General features: G+C 56.4%; 1 protein-coding gene and 1 long non-coding RNA gene across 2 annotated transcripts in view; one reads left to right on the top strand and one right to left on the bottom strand.

The window, feature by feature from the left end:
- Positions 1–678: 678 nt before the first annotated feature.
- Positions 679–12,825, bottom strand: LOC142243455 (uncharacterized). The gene is made up of 2 exons (XR_012724375.1): positions 12,539–12,825; positions 679–1,527 (listed from the first exon to the last, which is right to left on the bottom strand). It is a non-coding gene; the product is annotated as an uncharacterized LOC142243455 (long non-coding RNA).
- The window catches only part of ACAA1 (acetyl-CoA acyltransferase 1), a 64,673-nt gene continuing 55,728 nt past the window's right edge, over positions 12,786–21,730 (top strand). Inside the window, exons 1-5 of the mRNA XM_075315398.1 lie at positions 12,786–13,034; positions 14,886–14,979; positions 18,077–18,134; positions 19,403–19,482; positions 21,155–21,197. Of these exons, the coding sequence (XP_075171513.1) occupies positions 12,879–13,034; positions 14,886–14,979; positions 18,077–18,134; positions 19,403–19,482; positions 21,155–21,197 (431 nt within the window). The 5' untranslated portion in view covers positions 12,786–12,878. The remainder of the gene's footprint in view (positions 13,035–14,885; positions 14,980–18,076; positions 18,135–19,402; positions 19,483–21,154; positions 21,198–21,730) is intronic.

Genomic DNA, 21,730 nt, shown 5'->3' with positions numbered 1-21,730 from the left:
AAAAACAAAAAAAAAAAAACAAAACCAAAAAACATTCATTTCAGTATCTTACTTTTTTTTTTACCGGTACCACACGGACAACCATACTGGTACGTGTGGCTTGCACCTGTTTAAACACGGACATCTGAAAGGGGCCTTATAGATACCCATCTACTGTATGTACTATCATTTTGAGTTGCTGCAAATTATGATGTTCTCCTCAGCGGCTAAAAATACTTCTCAAAATTTCTAAGAAGTATTGTTACCCCTCTGTAAAATATGTAGTGTCACCTCTGCCAGAGCCCGTCCTATGGAACAGTGGTGGCAACAGCTGCAGACGCTCAGCAAAAAGCAACTTACGTCCCTTTAAATTTAAAGAAAAAAAAAAAAAAACGTTTCGCCCCATATGACCGGAATCAGGCGGTGTGAGCCTCATGGAGTTATGTTGCCACCAAAGGAGGGAAACACGGTGAAACAGGACTGGGGCCTAATAAATGGGGGGCGTGAGAGAGGATCAGGGGTCTGCTAAAGACAGAAAATAAATTGTCAGCGAGATCTGATCAGTTTACTGTGGGTCTACATGTGAGGACAGATGTTTTGGAAACTACCTACAACACTGACCGCAGCCCGACCGGCAGTGACTGCTCACTAATGTCACACCGAGCTTTATCATTATAGAAATGAACATTCAGCCCAAACTTCTAGAACAGTTTTATTAAAATAAGTATATCAATTAAAAATACAGATATAAATTACAGTGAATAAACCAATCCTGACAGACTGGTACAGAGGGGAGCGGACCCTGCCCTCAGGGGCTTACAGTCTACAGGGTAAAGGGGAGGAGACAGAAGGTCGGGGATACAAATATATAACACTGACAGACGGGTACAGAGGGGAGCGGACCCTGCCCTCAGGGGCTTACAGTCTACAGGGTAAAGGGGAGGAGACAGAAGGTCGGGGATACAAATATATAACACTGACAGACGGGTACAGAGGGGAGCGGACCCTGCCCTCGGGGGCTCACAGTCTACAGGGTAATGGGGAGGAGACAGAAGGTCGGGGATACAAATATATAACACTGACAGACGGGTACAGAGGGGAGCGGACCCTGCCCTCAGGGGCTTACAGTCTACAGGGTAATGGGGAGGAGACAGAAGGTCGGGGATACAAATATATAACACTGACAGACGGGTACAGAGGGGCGCAGACCCTGCTCTCGGGGGGGGTTACAGTCTACAGGGTAATTAGGGAGGGGGAGACAGAAGGTCGAGGATACAAATATACACTGTAACAATCAACTTTACAAATTAATACGTAGAATAAAGCCATGTTGGACATTGGCAACAATGAAAGAAAAAAAATCTTTTGTATCGGAGTCCCGTGCGTTTTAGGTGTAAAAATTGTATTTCTCCATTTACCATAAAAATCCTCTTGTTGAATACATTGGAGGACACCGGAGGTGTGATATGCATTAGACCACACTGTTCTCTCAGTCTCTAAGGTGGGACGACGGGGGGGCAATTACACCCAGATGCCAGTAGTCACAAACTGTGTTAGAAAAACAAAAGGGAGAAGATTAATAGCACACCTCCCACAAAGTGCAACACGGCCCCCTGCCCAGCACGAGCCCCCCACGTGCAGCCTCTTTCCCCCTGCAAGCTCCACCCCCAACGTGCAGCCTCCCCCCCCAACGTGCAGCCTCTCTCCCCCTGCAAGCTCCCCCCCCCCCCCAACGTGTAGCCTCTCTCCCCCAAAGTGCAGCCTCTCTCCCCCTGCAAGCTCCCCCCCCCCAACGTGCAGCCTCTTTCCCCCTGCAAGCTCCCCCCCCCAACGTGCAGCCTCTCTCCCCCTGCAAGCTCCCCCCCCCCCCAACGTGCAGCCTCTCTCCCCCCTGCAAACTCCACCCCCCAACGTGCAGCCTCTCTCCCCCTGCAAACTCCACCCCCCAACGTGCAGCCTCTCTCCCCCCTGCAAGCTCCCCCCCCCCCCCAACGTGCAGCCTCTCTCCCCCTGCAAGCTCCCCCCCCCCCAACGTGCAGCCTCTTTCCCCCTGCAAGCTCCCCCCCCCCCCCCAAAGTGCAGCCTCTTCCCCCCTGCAAGCTCCCCCCCCCCCAACATGCAGCCTCTTCCCCCCTGCAAGCTCCCCCCCCCCCAACGTGCAGCCTCTCTCCCCTGCATCCTCCCCCCCCAACATGCAGCCTCTTTCCCCCTGCAAGCTCCCCCCCCCCAACGTGCAGCCTCTTCCCCCCTGCAAGCTCCCCCCCCAACATGCAGCCTCTTCCCCCCTGCAAGCTCCCCCCCCCAACGTGCAGCCTCTCTCCCCCTGCATCCTCCCCCCCCAACATGCAGCCTCTCCCCCCCACCCAACGTGCAGCCTCTCTCCCTGCGAGCCCCACCCAACACACACACTGCCCCACACACACACACTGCCCCACACACACACACACACACACACACTGCCCCACACACACACACACACACACACACACACACTGCCCCACACACACACACACTGCCCCACACACACACACACTGCCCCACACACACACACACACACTGCCCCACACACACACACACACACTGCCCCACACACACACACACACACACACACTGCCCCACACACACACACACACACACTGCCCCACACACACACACACACACACACACGGCCCCACACACACACACGGCCCCCACACACGGCCCCACACACACACACGGCCCCACACACACACACACACGGCCCCACACACACACACACACGGCCCCACACACACACACGGCCCCACACACACACACACACGGCCCCACACACACACACACACACGGCCCCACACACACACACACACACACACACGGCCCCACACACACACACACACACACACACACGGCCCCACACACACACACACACACACACGGCCCCACACACACACACACGCGGCCCCACACACACACACACGCGGCCCCACACACACACACACACACACGGCCCCACACACACACACACACACGGCCCCACACACACACACACACACGGCCCCACACACACACACACACACGGCCCCACACACACGGCCCCACACACACACACACACACACACACGGCCCCACACACACACACACGGCCCCACACACACACACACACGGCCCCACACACACACACACACACACACGGCCCCACACACACACACACACACACGGCCCCACACACACACACACACACGGCCCCACACACACACACACACGGCCCCACACACACACACACGGCCCCACACACACACACACACACACACACACACGGCCCCACACACACACACATGGCCCCACACACACACACACACACACACACGGCCCCACACACACACACACACACACGGCCCCACACACACACACACACGGCCCCACACACACACACGGCCCCACACACACACACACACACACACACACACACACACACACGGCCCCACACACACACACACACGGCCCCACACACACACACACACACACACACACACGGCCCCACACACACACACACGGCCCCACACACACACACACGGCCCCACACACACACACACACGGCCCCACACACACACACACACGGCCCCACACACACACACACACGGCCCCACACACACACACACACACACACACGGCCCCACACACACACACACACACACACACGGCCCCACACACACACACACACACACACGGCCCCACACACACACACACGCGGCCCCACACACACACACACGCGGCCCCACACACACACACACACACACGGCCCCACACACACACACACACACGGCCCCACACACACACACACACACGGCCCCACACACACGGCCCCCACACACACACACACAACACACACACGGCCCCACACACACACACACGGCCCCACACACACACACACACACGGCCCCACACACACACACACGGCCCCACACACGGCCCCACACACACACACACACACACACGGCCCCACACACACACACACACACGGCCCCACACACACACACACACACGGCCCCACACACACGGCCCACACACACACACACACACACACGGCCCCACACACACACACACGGCCCCACACACACACACACACACGGCCCCACACACACACACACACGGCCCCCACACACGGCCCCACACACACACACACACACACACACGGCCCCACACACACACACACACACACGGCCCCACACACACACACACACACACACGGCCCCACACACACACACACACACACACACACACACACACACACACACACACACACACGGCCCCACACACACACACACACGGCCCCACACACACACACAGCACACACACACACACACGGCCCCACACACACACACACGGCCCCACACACACACACACGGCCCCACACACACACACACGGCCCCACACACACACACACACGGCCCCACACACACACACACGGCCCCACACACACACACACACGGCCCCACACACACACACACACGGCCCCACACACACACACACACGGCCCCCACACACACACACACACGGCCCACACACACACACACACGGCCCCACACACACACACACACGGCCCCACACACACACACACACGGCCCCACACACACACACACACACGGCCCCACACACACACGGCCCACCACACACACACACACACGGCCCCACACACACACACGCCCCACACACACGGCCCCACACACACACACACACGGCCCCACACACACACACACACGGCCCCACACACACACACACACACGGCCCCACACACACACACACACACACGGCCCCACACACACACACACGGCCCCACACACACACGGCCCCACACACACACACACACACACGGCCCCACACACACACACACGCGGCCCCACACACACACACACGCGGCCCCACACACACACACACACGGCCCCACACACACACACACGGCCCCACACACACACACACACACACGGCCCCACACACACACACACGGCCCCACACACACACGCCCCACACACACACACACGGCCCCCACACACACACGGCCCCACACACACACACACACACACACGGCCCCACACACACACACACACACGGCCCCACACACACACACACGGCCCCACACACACACACACACACACGGCCCCACACACACACACACGCCCACACACACACGGCCCCACACACACACACACACACACACGGCCCCACACACACACACACACGCGGCCCACACACACACACACGCGGCCCCACACACACACACACACGGCCCCACACACACACACACGGCCCCACACACACACACACACACGGCCCCACACACACACACACACACACACAACACACACACACACACACACACACACACACACGGCCCCACACACACACACACGGCCCCACACACACACACACACGGCCCCACACACACACACACACGGCCCCACACACACACACACACACACACACACACGGCCCCACACACACACACACACGGCCCCACACACACACACACACACACACACGGCCCCACACACACACACACACACACACACGGCCCACACACACACACACACGGCCCCACACACACACACACGGCCCCACACACACACACACACGGCCCCACACACACACACACACGGCCCCACACACACACACACACGGCCCCACACACACACACACACGGCCCCACACACACACACACACGGCCCCACACACACACACACACGGCCCCACACACACACACACACGGCCCCACACACACACACACACGGCCCCACACACACACACACACGGCCCCACACACACACACACACGGCCCCACACACACACACACGGCCCCACACACACACACACGGCCCCACACACACACACACGGCCCCACACACACGGCCCCACACACACACACACACGGCCCCACACACACACACACACGGCCCCACACACACACACACACACGGCCCCACACACACACACACACACGGCCCCACACACACACACACACACACACGGCCCCACACACACACGGCCCCACACACACACACACGCGGCCCCACACACACACACACGCGGCCCCACACACACACACACACACACGGCCCCACACACACACACGGCCCCACACACACACACACACGGCCCCACACACACACACACACACACACACACACACGGCCCCACACACACACACACGGCCCCACACACACACACACACACACGGCCCCACACACACGGCCCCACACACACACACACACACGGCCCCACACACACACACACACACGGCCCCACACACACACACACGGCCCCACACACACGGCCCCACACACACACACACACACACACACACACACACACGGCCCCACACACACACACGGCCCCACACACACACCCACACACACGGCCCCACACACACGGCCCCACACACACACGGCCACACACACACACACAGCCCCACACCCACACACACACACAGCCCCACACCCACACAGCCCCACACACACACACACGGCCCCACACACACACACACACGGCCCCACACACACACACACGGCCCCACACACACACACACGGCCCCACACACACACACACACACGGCCCCACACACACACACGGCCCCCACACACACACACACGGCCCCACACACACGGCCCCACACACACACGGCCCCACACACACACGGCCCCACACACACACGGCCCCACACACACACGGCCCCACACACACACGGCCCCACACACACGGCCCCACACACACACACACGGCCCCCCACACACACACACACACACACACGGCCCCACACACACACACACACACGGCCCCACACACACACGGCCCCACACACACACACACACACACGGCCCCACACACACACACACACGGCCCCACACACACACACACACACACACGGCCCCACACACACACACACGGCCCCACACACACACACGGCCCCACACACACACACACGGCCCCACACACACACACACGGCCCCACACACACACACACGGCCCCACACACACACACACGGCCCCACACACACACACACACGGCCCCACACACACACACACACGGCCCCACACACACACACACACGGCCCCACACACACACACACACGGCCCCACACACACACACACACACACACACACGGCCCCACACACACACACACACGGCCCCACACACACACACACACACGGCCCCACACACACACACACACACGGCCCCACACACACACACACACACGGCCCCACACACACACACACACGGCCCCACACACACACACACGGCCCCACACACACGGCCCCACACACACGGCCCCACACACACGGCCCCACACACACACACACGGCCCCACACACACACACACGGCCCCACACACACACACACGGCCCCACACACACACACACGGCCCCACACACACACACACGGCCCCACACACACACACACGGCCCCACACACACACACACGGCCCCACACACACACACACAGGGCCCCCCTTTGCCCCCACCAAACGTGCAGCGTCACCCCCTGCCCAGTGCGCCCCCAAGAGAGAGACTGCACGTCGGGGGGGGGGGGGGCTCGCAGGGAGAGAGAGGCTGCACGTCGGGGGGGGGGGGGCTCGCAGGGAGAGAGAGGCTGCACGTCGGGGGGGGGGGGGCTCGCAGGGAGAGAGAGGCTGCACGTCGGGGGGGGCTCGCAGGGAGAGAGAGGCTGCACGTCGGGGGGGTGGCTCGCAGGGAGAGAGAGGCTGCACGTCGGGGGGGTGGCTCGCAGGGAGAGAGAGGCTGCACGTCGGGGGGGTGGCTCGCAGGGAGAGAGAGGCTGCACGTCGGGGGGGTGGCTCGCAGGGAGAGAGAGGCTGCACGTCGGGGGGGTGGCTCGCAGGGAGAGAGAGGCTGCACGTCGGGGGGGTGGCTCGCAGGGAGAGAGAGGCTGCACGTCGGGGGGGTGGCTCGCAGGGAGAGAGAGGCTGCACGTCGGGGGGGTGGCTCGCAGGGAGAGAGGCCCCGCGAGAGCCCCCACAACACGCACCACTGCCCCGCGAGAGCCCCCACAACACGCACCACTGCCCCGCGAGAGCCCCCACAACACGCACCACTGCCCCGCGAGAGCCCCCACAACACGCACCACTGCCCCGCGAGAGCCCCCACAACACGCACCACTGCCCCGCGAGAGCCCCCACAACACGCACCAATGCCCCGCGAGAGCCCCCACAACACACACCAATGCCCCGCGAGAGCCCCCACAACACACACCAATGCCCCGCGAGAGCGCACAACAACAAGCAGAACTGCCCCGCGAGAGCCCACAACAACACGCACCACTGCCCAGCGAGAACCCCCCAAACGTGCAGCGTCGCCCTCCGCGAGCCCCCCCCCTTAAACATGCAGCGTCACCCCCTGGCCACTGCGATTCCCCCAAACATGCAGCGTCACCCCCTAGCCACTGCGAGCCCCCCAAACATGCAGCGTCACCCCCTGGCCACTGCGAGCCTCCCAAACGTGCAGCGTCACCCCCTGGCCACTGCGAGCCCACCAAACGTGCAGCGTCACCCCCCTGGCCACTGCGAGCCCCCCAAACATGCAGCGTCACCCCCTGGCCACTGCGAGCCCCCCAAACATGCAGCGTCACCCCCTGGCCACTGCGAGCCCCCCAAGCGTGCAGCGTCGCCCCCTGCCCAGTGCCAGCCCCCCCAAACGTGCAGCGTCGCACCCTGCCCAGTGCCAGCCCCCCCCAAACGTGAAGCGTCGCCCCCTGCCCAGTGCCAGCCCCCCCCCCCCCCCCAAACGTGAAGCGTCGCCCCCTGGCCACTGCAAGCCCCCCAAACATGCAGCGTCACCCCCTGGCCACTGCGAGCCCCCCCAAACGTGCAGCGTCGCACCGCGGCCAGTGCGAGCCCCCCCAAACGTGCAGCGTCGCCCCCCCGGCCAGTGCGTGCCCCCCCAAACGTGCAGCGTCGCCCCCCGGCCAGTGCGAGCCCCCCCAAACGTGCAGCATCATCCCCCTGCCCAGTGCGATCCCCCCCAAAACGTGCAGCGTCGCCCCCTGCCCAGTGCGATCCCCCCCAAACGTGCAGCATCGCCCCCTGCCCAGTACGAGCCCCCCCAAACGTGCAGCGTCGCCCCCTGCCCAGTGCGAGCCCCCAAACATTCAGCGTCGTCCCGTGCTCAGTGCGAACCCCCCCAAAACCTGCAGCTTCGTCCCCTGCGATCCCCCCCCAAACGTGCAGCATCGCCCCCGGCCAGTGCGAGCCCCCCCAAACGTGCAGCGTCGCACCGCGGCCAGTGCGAGCCCCCCCCAAACGTGCAGCGTCGCCCCCCAGCCAGTGCGAGCCCCCCCGAACGTGCAGCATCACCAACCCGGCCAGTGCCATCCCCCCAAACGTGCAGCATCGCCCCCCGGCCAGTGCGAGCCCCCCCCAAACGTGCAGCGTCGCCCCCCGGCCAGTGCGAGCCCCCCCAAACGTGCAGCGTCGCACCGCGGCCAGTGCGAGCCCCCCCCAAACGTGCAGCGTCGCCCCCCGGCCAGTGCGAGCCCCCCCAAACGTGCAGCATCACCAACCCGGCCAGTGCCATCCCCCCAAACGTGCAGCATCGCCCCCCGGCCAGTGCGAGCCCCCCCCAAACGTGCAGCGTCGCCCCCCGGCCAGTGCGAGCCCCCCCAAACGTGCAGCATCATCCCCCCGGCCAGTGCGAGCCTCCCCAAATGTACAGCGTCATCCCCCCGGCCAGTGCGAGCCCCCCCAAACGTACAGCATCATCCCCCCGGCCAGTGCGAGCCCCCCCAAACGTGCAGCGTCGCCCCCCGGCCAGTGCGAGCCACCCCAAACGTGCAGCGTCGCCCCCCCCGGCTAGTGCGAGCACCCCCAAACGTACAGCGTCATCCCCCCGGGCAATGCGAGCCACCCCAAACTTGCAGCGTATCCCCCCGGCCAGTGCGAGCCCCCCCAAACATGCAGCCTCACCCCCTGGCCAGTGCGATCCCCCCAAACATGCAGCCTCCCCCCCTGGCCAGTGCGAGCCCCCCAAACATGCAGCCTCACCCCCCGGCCAGTGCGAGCCCCCCCCCAAACGTGCAGCATCATCCCCCCGGCCAGTGCGAGCCTCCCCAAATGTACAGTGTCTTCCCCCCGGCTAGTGCGAGCCCCCCCAAACGTACAGCGTCATCCCCCCGGCCAGTGCGAGCCCCCCCAAACGTGCAGCGTCGCCCCCCGGCCAGTGCGAGCCACCCCAAACGTGCAGCGTCGCCCCCCGGCCAGTGCCATCCCCCCCAAACGTGCAGCGTCGCACCGCGGCCAGTGCGAGCCCCCCCAAACGTGCAGCGTCATCCCCCCGGCCAGTGCGAGCCCCCCCAAACGTGCAGCGTCGCCCCCCGGCCAGTGCGAGCCACCCCAAACGTGCAGCGTCGCCCCCCGGCCAGTGCCATCCCCCCCAAACGTGCAGCGTCGCACCGCGGCCAGTGCGAGCCCCCCCAAACGTGCAGCGTCACCAACCCGGCCAGTGCCATCCCCCCAAACGTGCAGCGTCGCCCCCCGGCCAGTGCGAGCCCCCCCAAACGTGCAGCGTCGCACCGCGGCCAGTGCGAGCCCCCCCAAACGTGCAGCGTCGCACCGCGGCCAGTGCGAGCCCCCCCAAACGTGCAGCGTCGCACCGCGGCCAGTGCGAGCCCCCCCAAACGTGCAGCGTCGCACCGCGGCCAGTGCGAGCCCCCACAAACGTGCAGCGTCGCCCCCCGGCCAGTGCGAGCCCCCCCAAACGTGCAGCGTCACCAACCCGGCCAGTGCCATCCCCCCAAACGTGCAGCGTCGCCCCCCGGCCAGTGCGAGCCCCCCCCAAACGTGCAGCATCATCCCCCCGGCCAGTGCGAGCCTCCCCAAAAGTACAGTGTCTTCCCCCCGGCCAGTGCGAGCCCCCCCAAAACGTACAGCGTCATCCCCCCGGCCAGTGCGAGCCCCCCCAAAACGTACAGCGTCATCCCCCCGGCCAGTGCCATCCCCCCAAACGTGCAGCGTCGCCCCCTGGCCAGTGCGAGCCCCCCCAAACGTGCAGCGTCGCCCCCCGGCTAGTGCGAACCCCCCCAAACGTACAGCATCATCCCCCCGGCCAGTGCAAGCTCCCCAAACGTGCAGCGTCGCACCGCGGCCAGTGCGAGCCCCCCCAAACGTGCAGCGTCGCCCCCCGGCCAGTGCGAGCCCCCCCAAACGTGCAGCATCACCAACCCGGCCAGTGCCATCCCCCCAAACGTGCAGCGTCGCCCCCTGGCCAGTGCGAGCCCCCCCAAACGTGCAGCGTCGCCCCCCGGCCAGTGCGAGCCCCCCTAAACGTACAGCATCATCCCCCCGGCCAGTGTGAGCCCCCCCAAACGTGCAGCGTCGCACCGCGGCCAGTGCGAGCCCCCCAAACGTGCAGCGTCGCACCGCGGCCAGTGCGAGCCCCCCCAAACGTGCAGCGTCGCCCCCCCGGCCAGTGCGAGCCACCCCAAACGTGCAGCGTCGCCCCCCGGCTAGTGCGAACCCCCCCAAACGTACAGCATCATCCCCCCGGCCAGTGCAAGCTCCCCAAACGTGCAGCGTCGCACCGCGGCCAGTGCGAGCCCCCCCAAACGTGCAGCGTCGCCCCCCGGCCAGTGCGAGCCCCCCCAAACGTGCAGCATCACCAACCCGGCCAGTGCCATCCCCCCAAACGTGCAGCGTCGCCCCCTGGCCAGTGCGAGCCCCCCCAAACGTGCAGCGTCGCCCCCCGGCCAGTGCGAGCCCCCCTAAACGTACAGCATCATCCCCCCGGCCAGTGTGAGCCCCCCCAAACGTGCAGCGTCGCACCGCGACCAGTGCGAGCCCCCCAAACGTGCAGCGTCGCACCGCGGCCAGTGCGAGCCCCCCCAAACGTGCAGCGTCGCCCCTCGGCCAGTGCGAGCCACCCCAAACGTGCAGCGTCGCCCCCCGGCTAGTGCGAACCCCCCCCAAACGTACAGCATCATCCCCCCGGCCAGTGCGAGGTCCCCAAACGTGCAGCGTCGCACCGCGGCCAGTGCGAGCCCCCCCAAACGTGCAGCGTCGCCCCCCGGCCAGTGCGATCCCCCCCAAACGTGCAGCGTCGCACCGCGGCCAGTGCGAGCCCCCCCAAACGTGCAGCGTCGCCCCCTGGCCAGTGCGAGCCCCCCCAAACGTGCAGCGTCGCCCCCCGGCCAGTGCGAGCCCCCCTAAACGTACAGCATCATCCCCCCGGCCAGTGTGAGCCCCCCCAAACGTGCAGCGTCGCACCGCGGCCAGTGCGATCCCCCCCAAACGTGCAGCGTCGCACTGCGGCCAGTGCGAGCCCCCCCAAACGTGCAGCATCGCCCCCCGGCCAGTGCGAGCCAACCCAAACGTGCAGCGTCACCAACCCGGCCAGTGCCATCCCCCCAAACGTGCAGCGTCGCCCCCCGGCCAGTGCGAGCCACCCCAAACGTGCAGCGTCGCCCCCCGGCCAGTGCCATCCCCCCCCAAACGTGCAGAGTCGCACCCCGGCCAGTGCAAGCCCCCCCAAACGTACAGTATCATCCCCTGCTCCGTGTAACCCCCCATAAGACACTTACCTTATTGAAGCCTGAGACATACACGAGCTGCAGCCCCCAACACAGACAGGAGACACTGCTCTGTGCCCCCAACATCCAGGCTGAGACCCCAGAGCTATAACTAATGAGGAAACGCTGACTCTTCCCCACCTCAGGGTCAGGATCCTCCGCTCTGCACAGAGGAGCCCGAGCACTGCCGCTTCCCGCCCACAGATCTGCACGGCACTGAGGAGGCCCCGCCCCTTCCGGTGACATCATGATTTCATGAAATCACTCCTCCCACCTCAAAAAATCAACTCCGATCTAGCCTCTACCTTGCTGACAGGTCGGGTGCGGAGTTCAGTCCTCGGCTGATTCCGCCATGCACAGAGTCCGGGTAGTGCTGGGACATCTCCCGGGGACTCCCAGGGCAATTCGGGCAGAGACGACCTCAGTCACATCGGACCGATCTCAGGATATCGTTGTCGTTCATGGAAGGAGGACTCCGATCTGCAAAGCCAAGAGAGGGGGCTTCAAGGTAAATCAGATTGTAGGTGTCACAGCAGTGCAGCATATGTGCGACCACATCCTACATCCACTAGAAATCGGCAACAGAGAACAAGTTGTGCGACTTTGAGTGCAAAAGACACAGAAGGATCCAACTCGCTCTGAACTTTGCACAAGAGAGTGTTTTTTCTCCTGGACCTGACATTGGGCCGTAGATTTGTATAGCCACGTCCACACTGGACTAATGGCGGTAATATAGACCGGCTCGGTATGGCGGCCTTCCCCCATAGTGCTGTGTATAGCGGTGATGAGGGTAGAGGCCGCCATGTGCCCCCGCCTCTGCTGCACCGATCATTGCTTCTGATCATTTAGAAAAGTTTTAAAATTTCAGTTTAAAATTGAAACTTAAGATAATCTTATAAATTATCGTCTCCAAATGTGGCGTCAGTGTCACCGCTCCGATATTCGCTCAGGGGGTCTTCATGAGATGGCGTTTGGCCCCAGTGGCAATGTGTGGGTTTCCAGTGCTCGCCACAAGGCCAGTATTGCACCCCATGACCTAATAACAATGCCCCTGACTGCCCCCTTATAAAAAAATGACCTTAAGCACCCCTAAACCAAAAAGTGTCCCCACTTGACAAATAATTATGCCACCTCTGTCCCACTCACTCCCCAAATCTGAGCAGCTGAGTCCTGTCCTCCCCGTTCACAATGCTATGATGCTGTTGTACCAGCGCAGGCAAGTACACCAAGGTCTTGTAGGCCGTCAGGATGGGAGCGGGGGACGGCCCATCGCTGACTGCTGTACAGGAGGACCCCCCTGCTTTGGTGTCATGTTGGTAATAATTCGGCGCTCACCCTGGAGATCCAGGGCTCCCGGACAGAAGCTTGGCAATGTGCACTACTGTGAATCTTTGAAGCTAGTTATGCCACTGCTGTTTTTTTTTTTTAAATTTTGCACCCAGGGCAGCCCATCCTAGGTGTAGGGCCAGAGTGTGCACCCGAGCAGTGAGCTATGTGACTTAAGGGTGCTTTACATGCTGCGACATCGCTAGCAATCTCGTTAGCGATGTAACACGCCAGATCGCACATACGATTTGCCGAGATCGCACATGTGATCGGCGCTACACAAAATTGACCTATGTGTGATTTTGGCAAATCTTATCTGCGATCTGGCGTGTCACATTGCTAACAGGATCGCTAGCGATGTCGCAGCGTGTAAAGCCCCCTTAACTCCCCCTCTTTGGATTTGTGGGTGCAGTGATCCTAGGGACGTGTATAAGGGGTCCTTACTAGTGATGAGCAAGCACTACCATGTTTGGGTGCTATGTATAATGAAACGTCATGCTTGGATGGGCACGACTCATGTACTGAGTATAATGGAGGTAAGTGGGGAACACGAGCATTTTTCCCTGAACTCTTCCAGAAAAATGCTCAAGTTCCCATAGACTTCCATTATACCCCATACATGAGTCGTGCCCATCCAAGCATCTGTTTGTTAAGCGTACCGAGCATGGTAGTGCTCACTCATCACTAGTCCTTATCCTCGGGTGGTTACATGATGATGATGATGATGCATGACCCTTTTACCAATTTTAGCCCATGTGACCCCTGAGTTGCTCATTTACAGTTTGACACCTCAGAACTTTCAAAACATTAATTTAATTTCATCTCTTCACACTTCATTTATTAGCTGCCTACTTATGGGGGGTAACTGAAAAGTCCTTCTGCAAGATGTCACATCTAGAATGGATGGGGTTTTTTTTTTCCTTTTTCTTTTAAATAACCCCCCAGTGCTTTGATGGATAAACAAACCTCCCTGTATGTCTTATGCCCATCCTTATTGTGGTGTAATACACAATGTTATTTGTTTTGCTTTTAGGAGACCACCCCTGATGAGCTCCTGTCTTCGGTTATGACTGCCGTTCTCAAGGATGTGAATCTGAAGCCCGAGCTCTTGGGGGATATCTGTGTTGGTAAGGTGATGCTTTTAATCCCTTATGGACCTTTTAAGTGGCGAGTAAATTAAAGGCAACATAGAGTGATGGGCAAATTAACGGAAAAGTTAAGGCTATGTGCACACGCTGCATCTTTGCGGTCACCACAAAAATGCAGCCTGTGTTCACAAACGCATTGTGGGCAAAGAAAACCAAACGCATGTGTTTTGACGCGGGTTTTTCCAATGCGTTTTTTAGTTTAAATCTATGCCTGGAATGGCTCAAAAAATGCATAAAGAATTGACCTGCTGCAACTTTGTGGTCACTATTAAGATGCAGTCAAAAAAAACCTGAAACGTGCGGACAGAAAAAATGAAATCTTATAGACTTTGCTGGGGAAGGAAGTGCATGCAGTTTTGGTACCAAAACTGTACCAAAAAAATGTGGCAAAAACGCAGCATGCGCATGGGGCCTTATATAGCTTGAAAAATTCCACGCATAAGTTAGATGCCCGCAGTACATTGACTGCTTGGATGCAGAACTGCATATTATTATTATTATTATTATTATTATTATTATTATTATTATTATTATGATTATGAAAATTTCCCGGAGCGCAGCACATCATGAAGAGATCATGGTTTCTTTTGATCAGTCTCTCTGTGTGAATCCACATTAGAATTGGCAATCGGAGATCTGAGTGACTTTGAAGAAGCCATAACCATTGATGCGGGACTAAGTAGACCCCAGCGTCTCAAGAGCTGCCAGTATTGTCGGGGGGAGACACTTCTCGTGCAACATTTTGGAGGGAATGATCCTAGTACTGAGAATTATGTGGGTCATTCCATGGTAACTTACGTTACATTCAGAAGCCAAAAACTGAGTTAATAATGGCTATAGACTGTTCTCTGAAGGCAGCACAAGAATAAGTGACTGTATATTGTACATTGAACTATTCTCAATAGATTTCAACACAGTTTGATTTTTCAACAATACAAATTAAATACTAAATACAATGCTATTACTTGGTAACTTACGTTTCTTTTTGTGTAATAATATGCATTCACTCATTTTTGTGCTTGCCTTCAAAGAACAGTCTGTAGCCATTATTAACTCAGTTTTTGGCTTCTGAATGTAACATAAGTTACCATGGAATGACCCATGTAATAGAGGAACAACCTCCAGCGAGAGGGGATCCTGAGGACCTAAATAACGGAACGGATCAATTAATGAAGTCTGAGGAGGATGTTAACAATTGTTCCAGCAGATCACTGGTGCGCACGTATGCCACTGTAGCCAAGCAGAACTCTTGTGCTCCAACTAACGGCTCCAAATGCATCAAACATCATCCCTACTACGTATGGGCTATAGCCACCGATGACCAGTGCGAGTGCCATAGCCGTCTAATGGAAAGTCAGGGGGCTGCAAAGTACAATATGTGATCACAGGACAGTGAAAAAGCATTCATTACCTTGTCAGACACATCTAGGTTTCTATTTCACCATCTTGACAGGTCGGTCATGTTTGGAGCAAGCAGCAAGAATAGATGAGCCCCACCTATCAGGAGTCAGCAGTTCAGGCCGATGGTGATGGCATAATGGTTTGGGGAATCATGGCACACCCTCGGTCCTCTATTTGTTGAAGGACTTATGGACATTAGGACTTAACTAAATGTTGTTCATTTCTTCATGGCAGTTTTTTAGTCTATGGCAGAAGTAGACTTTCTGCAGAAACGTACGTCATAGTGTTCTATGGCAAGATTAGTCCCAGGAACATAAGAGTTGGTCCTTGGTCATCACAGTCCTTGGCTCCTATACCGCAGCTCTAGGACGAGCGAGCAGCCCGATCAAAGCATGTCAGTACCTCCATGTAATTTGCAGCATCTGTGAGACGCTATTTTGTCAACATGGGCCAATATTCATGCAAAACAATTTTTATAACCTGACCGTTGCGGTACTGACTACAATGGCGGCTAAATGCGCTGCCAGATAGTTCTCTCTAGTAGGAGGCCCATTCTGTGTATATGTGTTACGGCAGGATGAGAGGAGGGCTGGTGATGATTGCATGCTTTCTAGGACAGAGTTGAAGGTAAGCGTCTGACTTGAGGAGATACCGTCAACCTTTGCTCAGATTATAATCTAATTCTGATCTTTGTGTCGGTCCAAACTTCATTTTTGTAAAATGTGCATAAAACATTTCTAGAAACTATACACCAGCGCTTACTAAATGGTTAACCTAAAGAACAGTTAAGGGTACTTTACACACAACGATATCGCTACCGATATATCATCGGGGTCACGGAGTTCGTGACGCACATCCGGCGCCGTTAGCGATATCGTTGTGTGTGACTAAAAGGAGCGACGATCAACGATTGCAAAAACGTAAAAAATTGTTGATCGTTGACACCTCACTCCTTATCATAATATCGTTGGTGGTGCATGCCGCTGGTTGTTCGTCGTTCCTGCGGCATCACACAGCGCTATGTGGGACACCGCAGGAACGACGAACATCTCCTTACCTGCATCCACCAGCAATGAGGAAGGAAGGAGGTGGGCGGCATGTTCCGGCCGCTCATCTCCGCCCCTCCTCTGCTATTGGGCGTCCACTTAGTGACGCCGCTATGACGCCGCACTCACCTCCCCCTTAAAGGAGAGATTGTTCGGTGTCTCCAGCGACGTCGCTAAGCAGGTATGTGCGTGTGACTGTGCCGTAGCGGTATTGTTCGCTACGGCAGCGATCACCCCCATGACCAAACAGCGACGTGGGCGGGTGCTATCGCGCACGACATTGCTAGCTATCGCTAGCGATGTCGCAGCGTGTAAAGCACCCTTAAATCTCATCAATCACAGATTAACACAGCAAGTCACCGCGCAAACACCACTGACCCCCCCCCCCTCCCAGGGGCCTGAGATCTCTGCACCCAAACTTGATGCCTCAGTGCATATCCAATGCACATCTCCCATAAGTGAATAAATGGGCCGCGCAATATTTTGGTGATAAAGCACAAACACTGGATCAGTGACACGTTGCTGTGCCCAATGAGCTCACCAATGCATTACAATGAGTGACATCATCAGCGTGGTCATAAGATTAAGCAGTAAATGAACGCTCCATAAGTGTTGTACTTCAATTGCAGGAAATGTGCTGCAGCCTGGAGGAGGCGCTCTTGTTGCCAGAATCGCCCAGTTTCTCAGGTATTTGTTTTGTGACATACAAATCTACATTGAGCAAAAAAAAAAATCAACAAATGCATTCCGGAATATATAATTGGGAAATAGAAATGATTCAATATTGGCAGATGAAAGCAGCTCACTGATTTCTACTTAAAGAGAATCTGTCAGCAGGTTTTTGCTACCTCATGTGAGAGCAGCCTGATGTAGGGGCAGAGATCCTGAATCCAATAATGTATCACTTAGATTAATAGATGCAGCCCTTCTGACACAATAAGAGTTTTTAGATTTAGCTATGTAGCAGAGCTGAGACAGCTGTCCCCTCCCACACCAGGCTCTCAATAAAGATTGTACATTGAGAGTGAGGTGTCAATCACAGCAGGGGGGCGCACGACAATGTAGTCCAGCAATAAGGGTCCTCAGGCTTAATCAAACATGGCAAATAAACAATAGATCAGACCTTGACAAGACAGGCATCCTTCAATTCTCTGTGTTAACCCTTGAACTACGCTGTATTCAGCTTACATAACAAAATCCTGATGGCAGACTCCCTTTAATGAAGGTTTTTTTTGATTGGGCGTGAGGTGGGGCAGGAAAGTGAAGCAAGGGGTATTAGGGTTTGTGCACACAGCATCATGTAGATTCATCTTTTGCTTTGCTGTCTTTTTTTTTAAAAACTCCATATACAACATGGCTCCAGTTTCCAAATGGAAGCTACTGGACCGGTTACTTTGCTGTTTCATGGCTGTCAAAGCCTGAGGTGGTGTTAACAGAAAGTTCCAGAAGACCAAATAAATGAACAGCAAGATGTTCTGACAGTACCTTTTTTTTTTTTTTTTTTTTTGTGGTAGAACCTGCCAGAAAAAGACATCATGTGCACGGACCCTTTTGGAGGTTTACCCTCATGTGCAACAATGGATTTATAATCACCATTCATGTCGTTTGGGACTATTGTTCCTATTTTGGACATTTAGGGCATATTTACCCCAAAAGGTGCACTCAGATTATCTGGAGAGGCGGCCATGAGTTTGAGTAGCTAACTCCATTTGAGTGTGAGGTCTCCAGACCTGCACGTTCTGTGTTCGGTGTGCAGCATGGTGTGGCCTCATCTTGTGGGACAGGACCTGCACCTATCAATCATCTCTGGTATATATCCCATACATTACTGTGATGTTCTTGTAATTTCATGTATGCTCAACTACAGGTTTGAAAATAATCTAATGATCTCTTTACATGCCTCAATTCTTGGAAACTTTCCGTACTGACCATTTTCTCCTATTTCTTGATCTTAGTGGGATCCCAGAGACTGTGCCGTTATCTAGTGTGAACAGGCAGTGCTCCTCTGGTCTGCAGGCCATCATCAACATAGCTGGTGAGCGTCCGGCCCCGCAATACATTACTTGGTATTTCTTTGCAGCATTTTTGATTTGTGGCATGTTTGTGCTCAGTTGGTTGCTACATTCTAAGCCTCATTCAGACTTATGTCTTTCAAACTTGTGTTTTGTCCATATTTTTAAGAAATTAGGCCATTATAGTCTGAGTCTGTTCACATATGTGTTATTTTGGAGACTAGAGACATACCAATTTTTGATCCACGTCATGGATGTGATTTCTCACGGAGTCACATAATTTACAGTGTAAAAAAGAAAAGGCGGCTCACGTTAATGTATGCAAATATTAGCCGAAGTAGAAAAAAGCCAATGGAGTTCTACAGAAGAAAAACACTACCAATTAGGAGAAAAATCGACACCTAAACAAAAATGTATGCGTTCCGCATTTCATAATGTTATTAACTTCAACCCAAGTAAAAAAAACAAACACAAATTATTGCAAGAAACGCACACTCAGAAAATACACCACAAAAATGCAGCCATTTTTCTAAAAATGTCACTTGCGAATGAAACCTGGTAGGAGTGGTTCACTACTTATTTTTCCAAGCCACATTGATATAATGTTGAGAAACAAGGCTTCTCTCAAATACTTTGCGTTGCCCATAGTACCTGTGAGAGGCGCTATTGCAGTCTGCTCATCCCCTTCTTTTGACCCTCCCCTGCCCCCGGGCTCTGTGACCTCTGACATCCGGTGATGTCACATCAACTTCCAGTTGACCTGACATTACCGCGGCCGGCCCCAGTCTCCCTGAGTGACTGGGCTGTGGGCAGCGTTTCACAGCCCAACATGTTGCGCGTCCTCTCCTTCTTCATTGTAGAGTGTCACAAGCAGGAGAGATGCTGTGCTGTGACGCTGGGCTGTGAGGAACAGTGAAACACCGTCCACAGCCCGGTCACTCAGGAACACTGATGCCGGCCTCGGTGATGTCAGGTCATCTATTCCATTCCACGGGCAGCTACTGACCGATCGGAAGCCAGGAAGTGACGTCATACGCTTGCGCTACTGGGCTCTGATAATCAATCAGGCAAGTGCATTTGGAATACAGAGCGTGACTCTGCGCAGCGACGGCAAATCATCTGAAATGAAGCACTGACTGCTGCGGCCTCTGTAAAGGCTGCTCTCATCAATGAGCCAAGGGCCTCACGGAGCAGCCTCAGGGGCCGCGTGTTTGAGACCTCTGCTTTAATCCATGCAGCTCCAGTGACAATGTTCCCCCGCAGGTTTTTACTGCATTGATGACGTACCATACACCCATGTGGCCTGTGCACTATGATACCTACATGTATAGCTGAAGAATGCTGAGACCACTGATTGCTGGCCACTGTCACATACATGTACACAATGTCATGGGTGCAAGAAAAGTAACGAACGATCATCAGAGAAATTTTCAAACATTTCCTGCAGTTCGTTAGTTAGAAAAGTCTCATGCAATCCCTTTGAAAGTCTAGATTTTTTTTTTTCCTACATTGTGCTCAGTACCCCGGTCCGGTGTGTATCTGCCCTACAATAAAACATCTGTACAGTAGTGTATCTGCCATGTTGTAATGTAATCATATAAAAACTTCACATATTAAAAACACTTCATAGACTTTTTGTGTTGGGTTTGTAGTAAAAACTGAATGTGCATGTAACTAATGTATATATTGTTACAGGTGGCATCAGAAATGGCTCCTATGACATTGGATTGGCATGCGGGTAAGAGGAATACCTTATCTGTAAGGCAGTGATTGCAGATGCTGTGCGACACTGGAGGGGAAGAGAGCTCCTCCTTTCCTTCTTATTTCATATCCACTTATATTCTTTGTTTTCTTGTGTGAAAGTCATAGCCAGTTTTGACTATATTTCAACTTTTCATTCTTGATGTATATGTAATTCTAGAATGAGTATTGTGTATAATAGATCAGGATCTTGCAATTTATTTGTTGTTTTTTTTTGGGTGGTGGGGGTTTCAACACTGCTCGCCAGTCTTGTACTGCTGACTGAGACCCCCACCAGTCTCTATACTTATATTTGACCCAGATGGCATAACACCACTGCAGTCAATCACTGGCAGTGTTAATTAGAGCCACCTCCATGGCTAGAATACCTATTCATGCTGAAGTTTGAAGGCTGGCAGTGAACCTCATTAGTGCTGCAAATGCAGTGGTGGGGGACTGGTAAGGGGAGATGTATTTATTATTATTATTATTATGCAATTTATTCCATGGCCCTTTACATGTGTAAAGGGG

Source organism: Anomaloglossus baeobatrachus, chromosome 6, assembly GCF_048569485.1.
Source record: "Anomaloglossus baeobatrachus isolate aAnoBae1 chromosome 6, aAnoBae1.hap1, whole genome shotgun sequence".
NCBI lineage: Eukaryota > Metazoa > Chordata > Amphibia > Anura > Aromobatidae > Anomaloglossus > Anomaloglossus baeobatrachus.
Note: the sequence above shows the minus strand (reverse complement) of the source record. Positions and strands in the feature narration are given on the sequence as shown.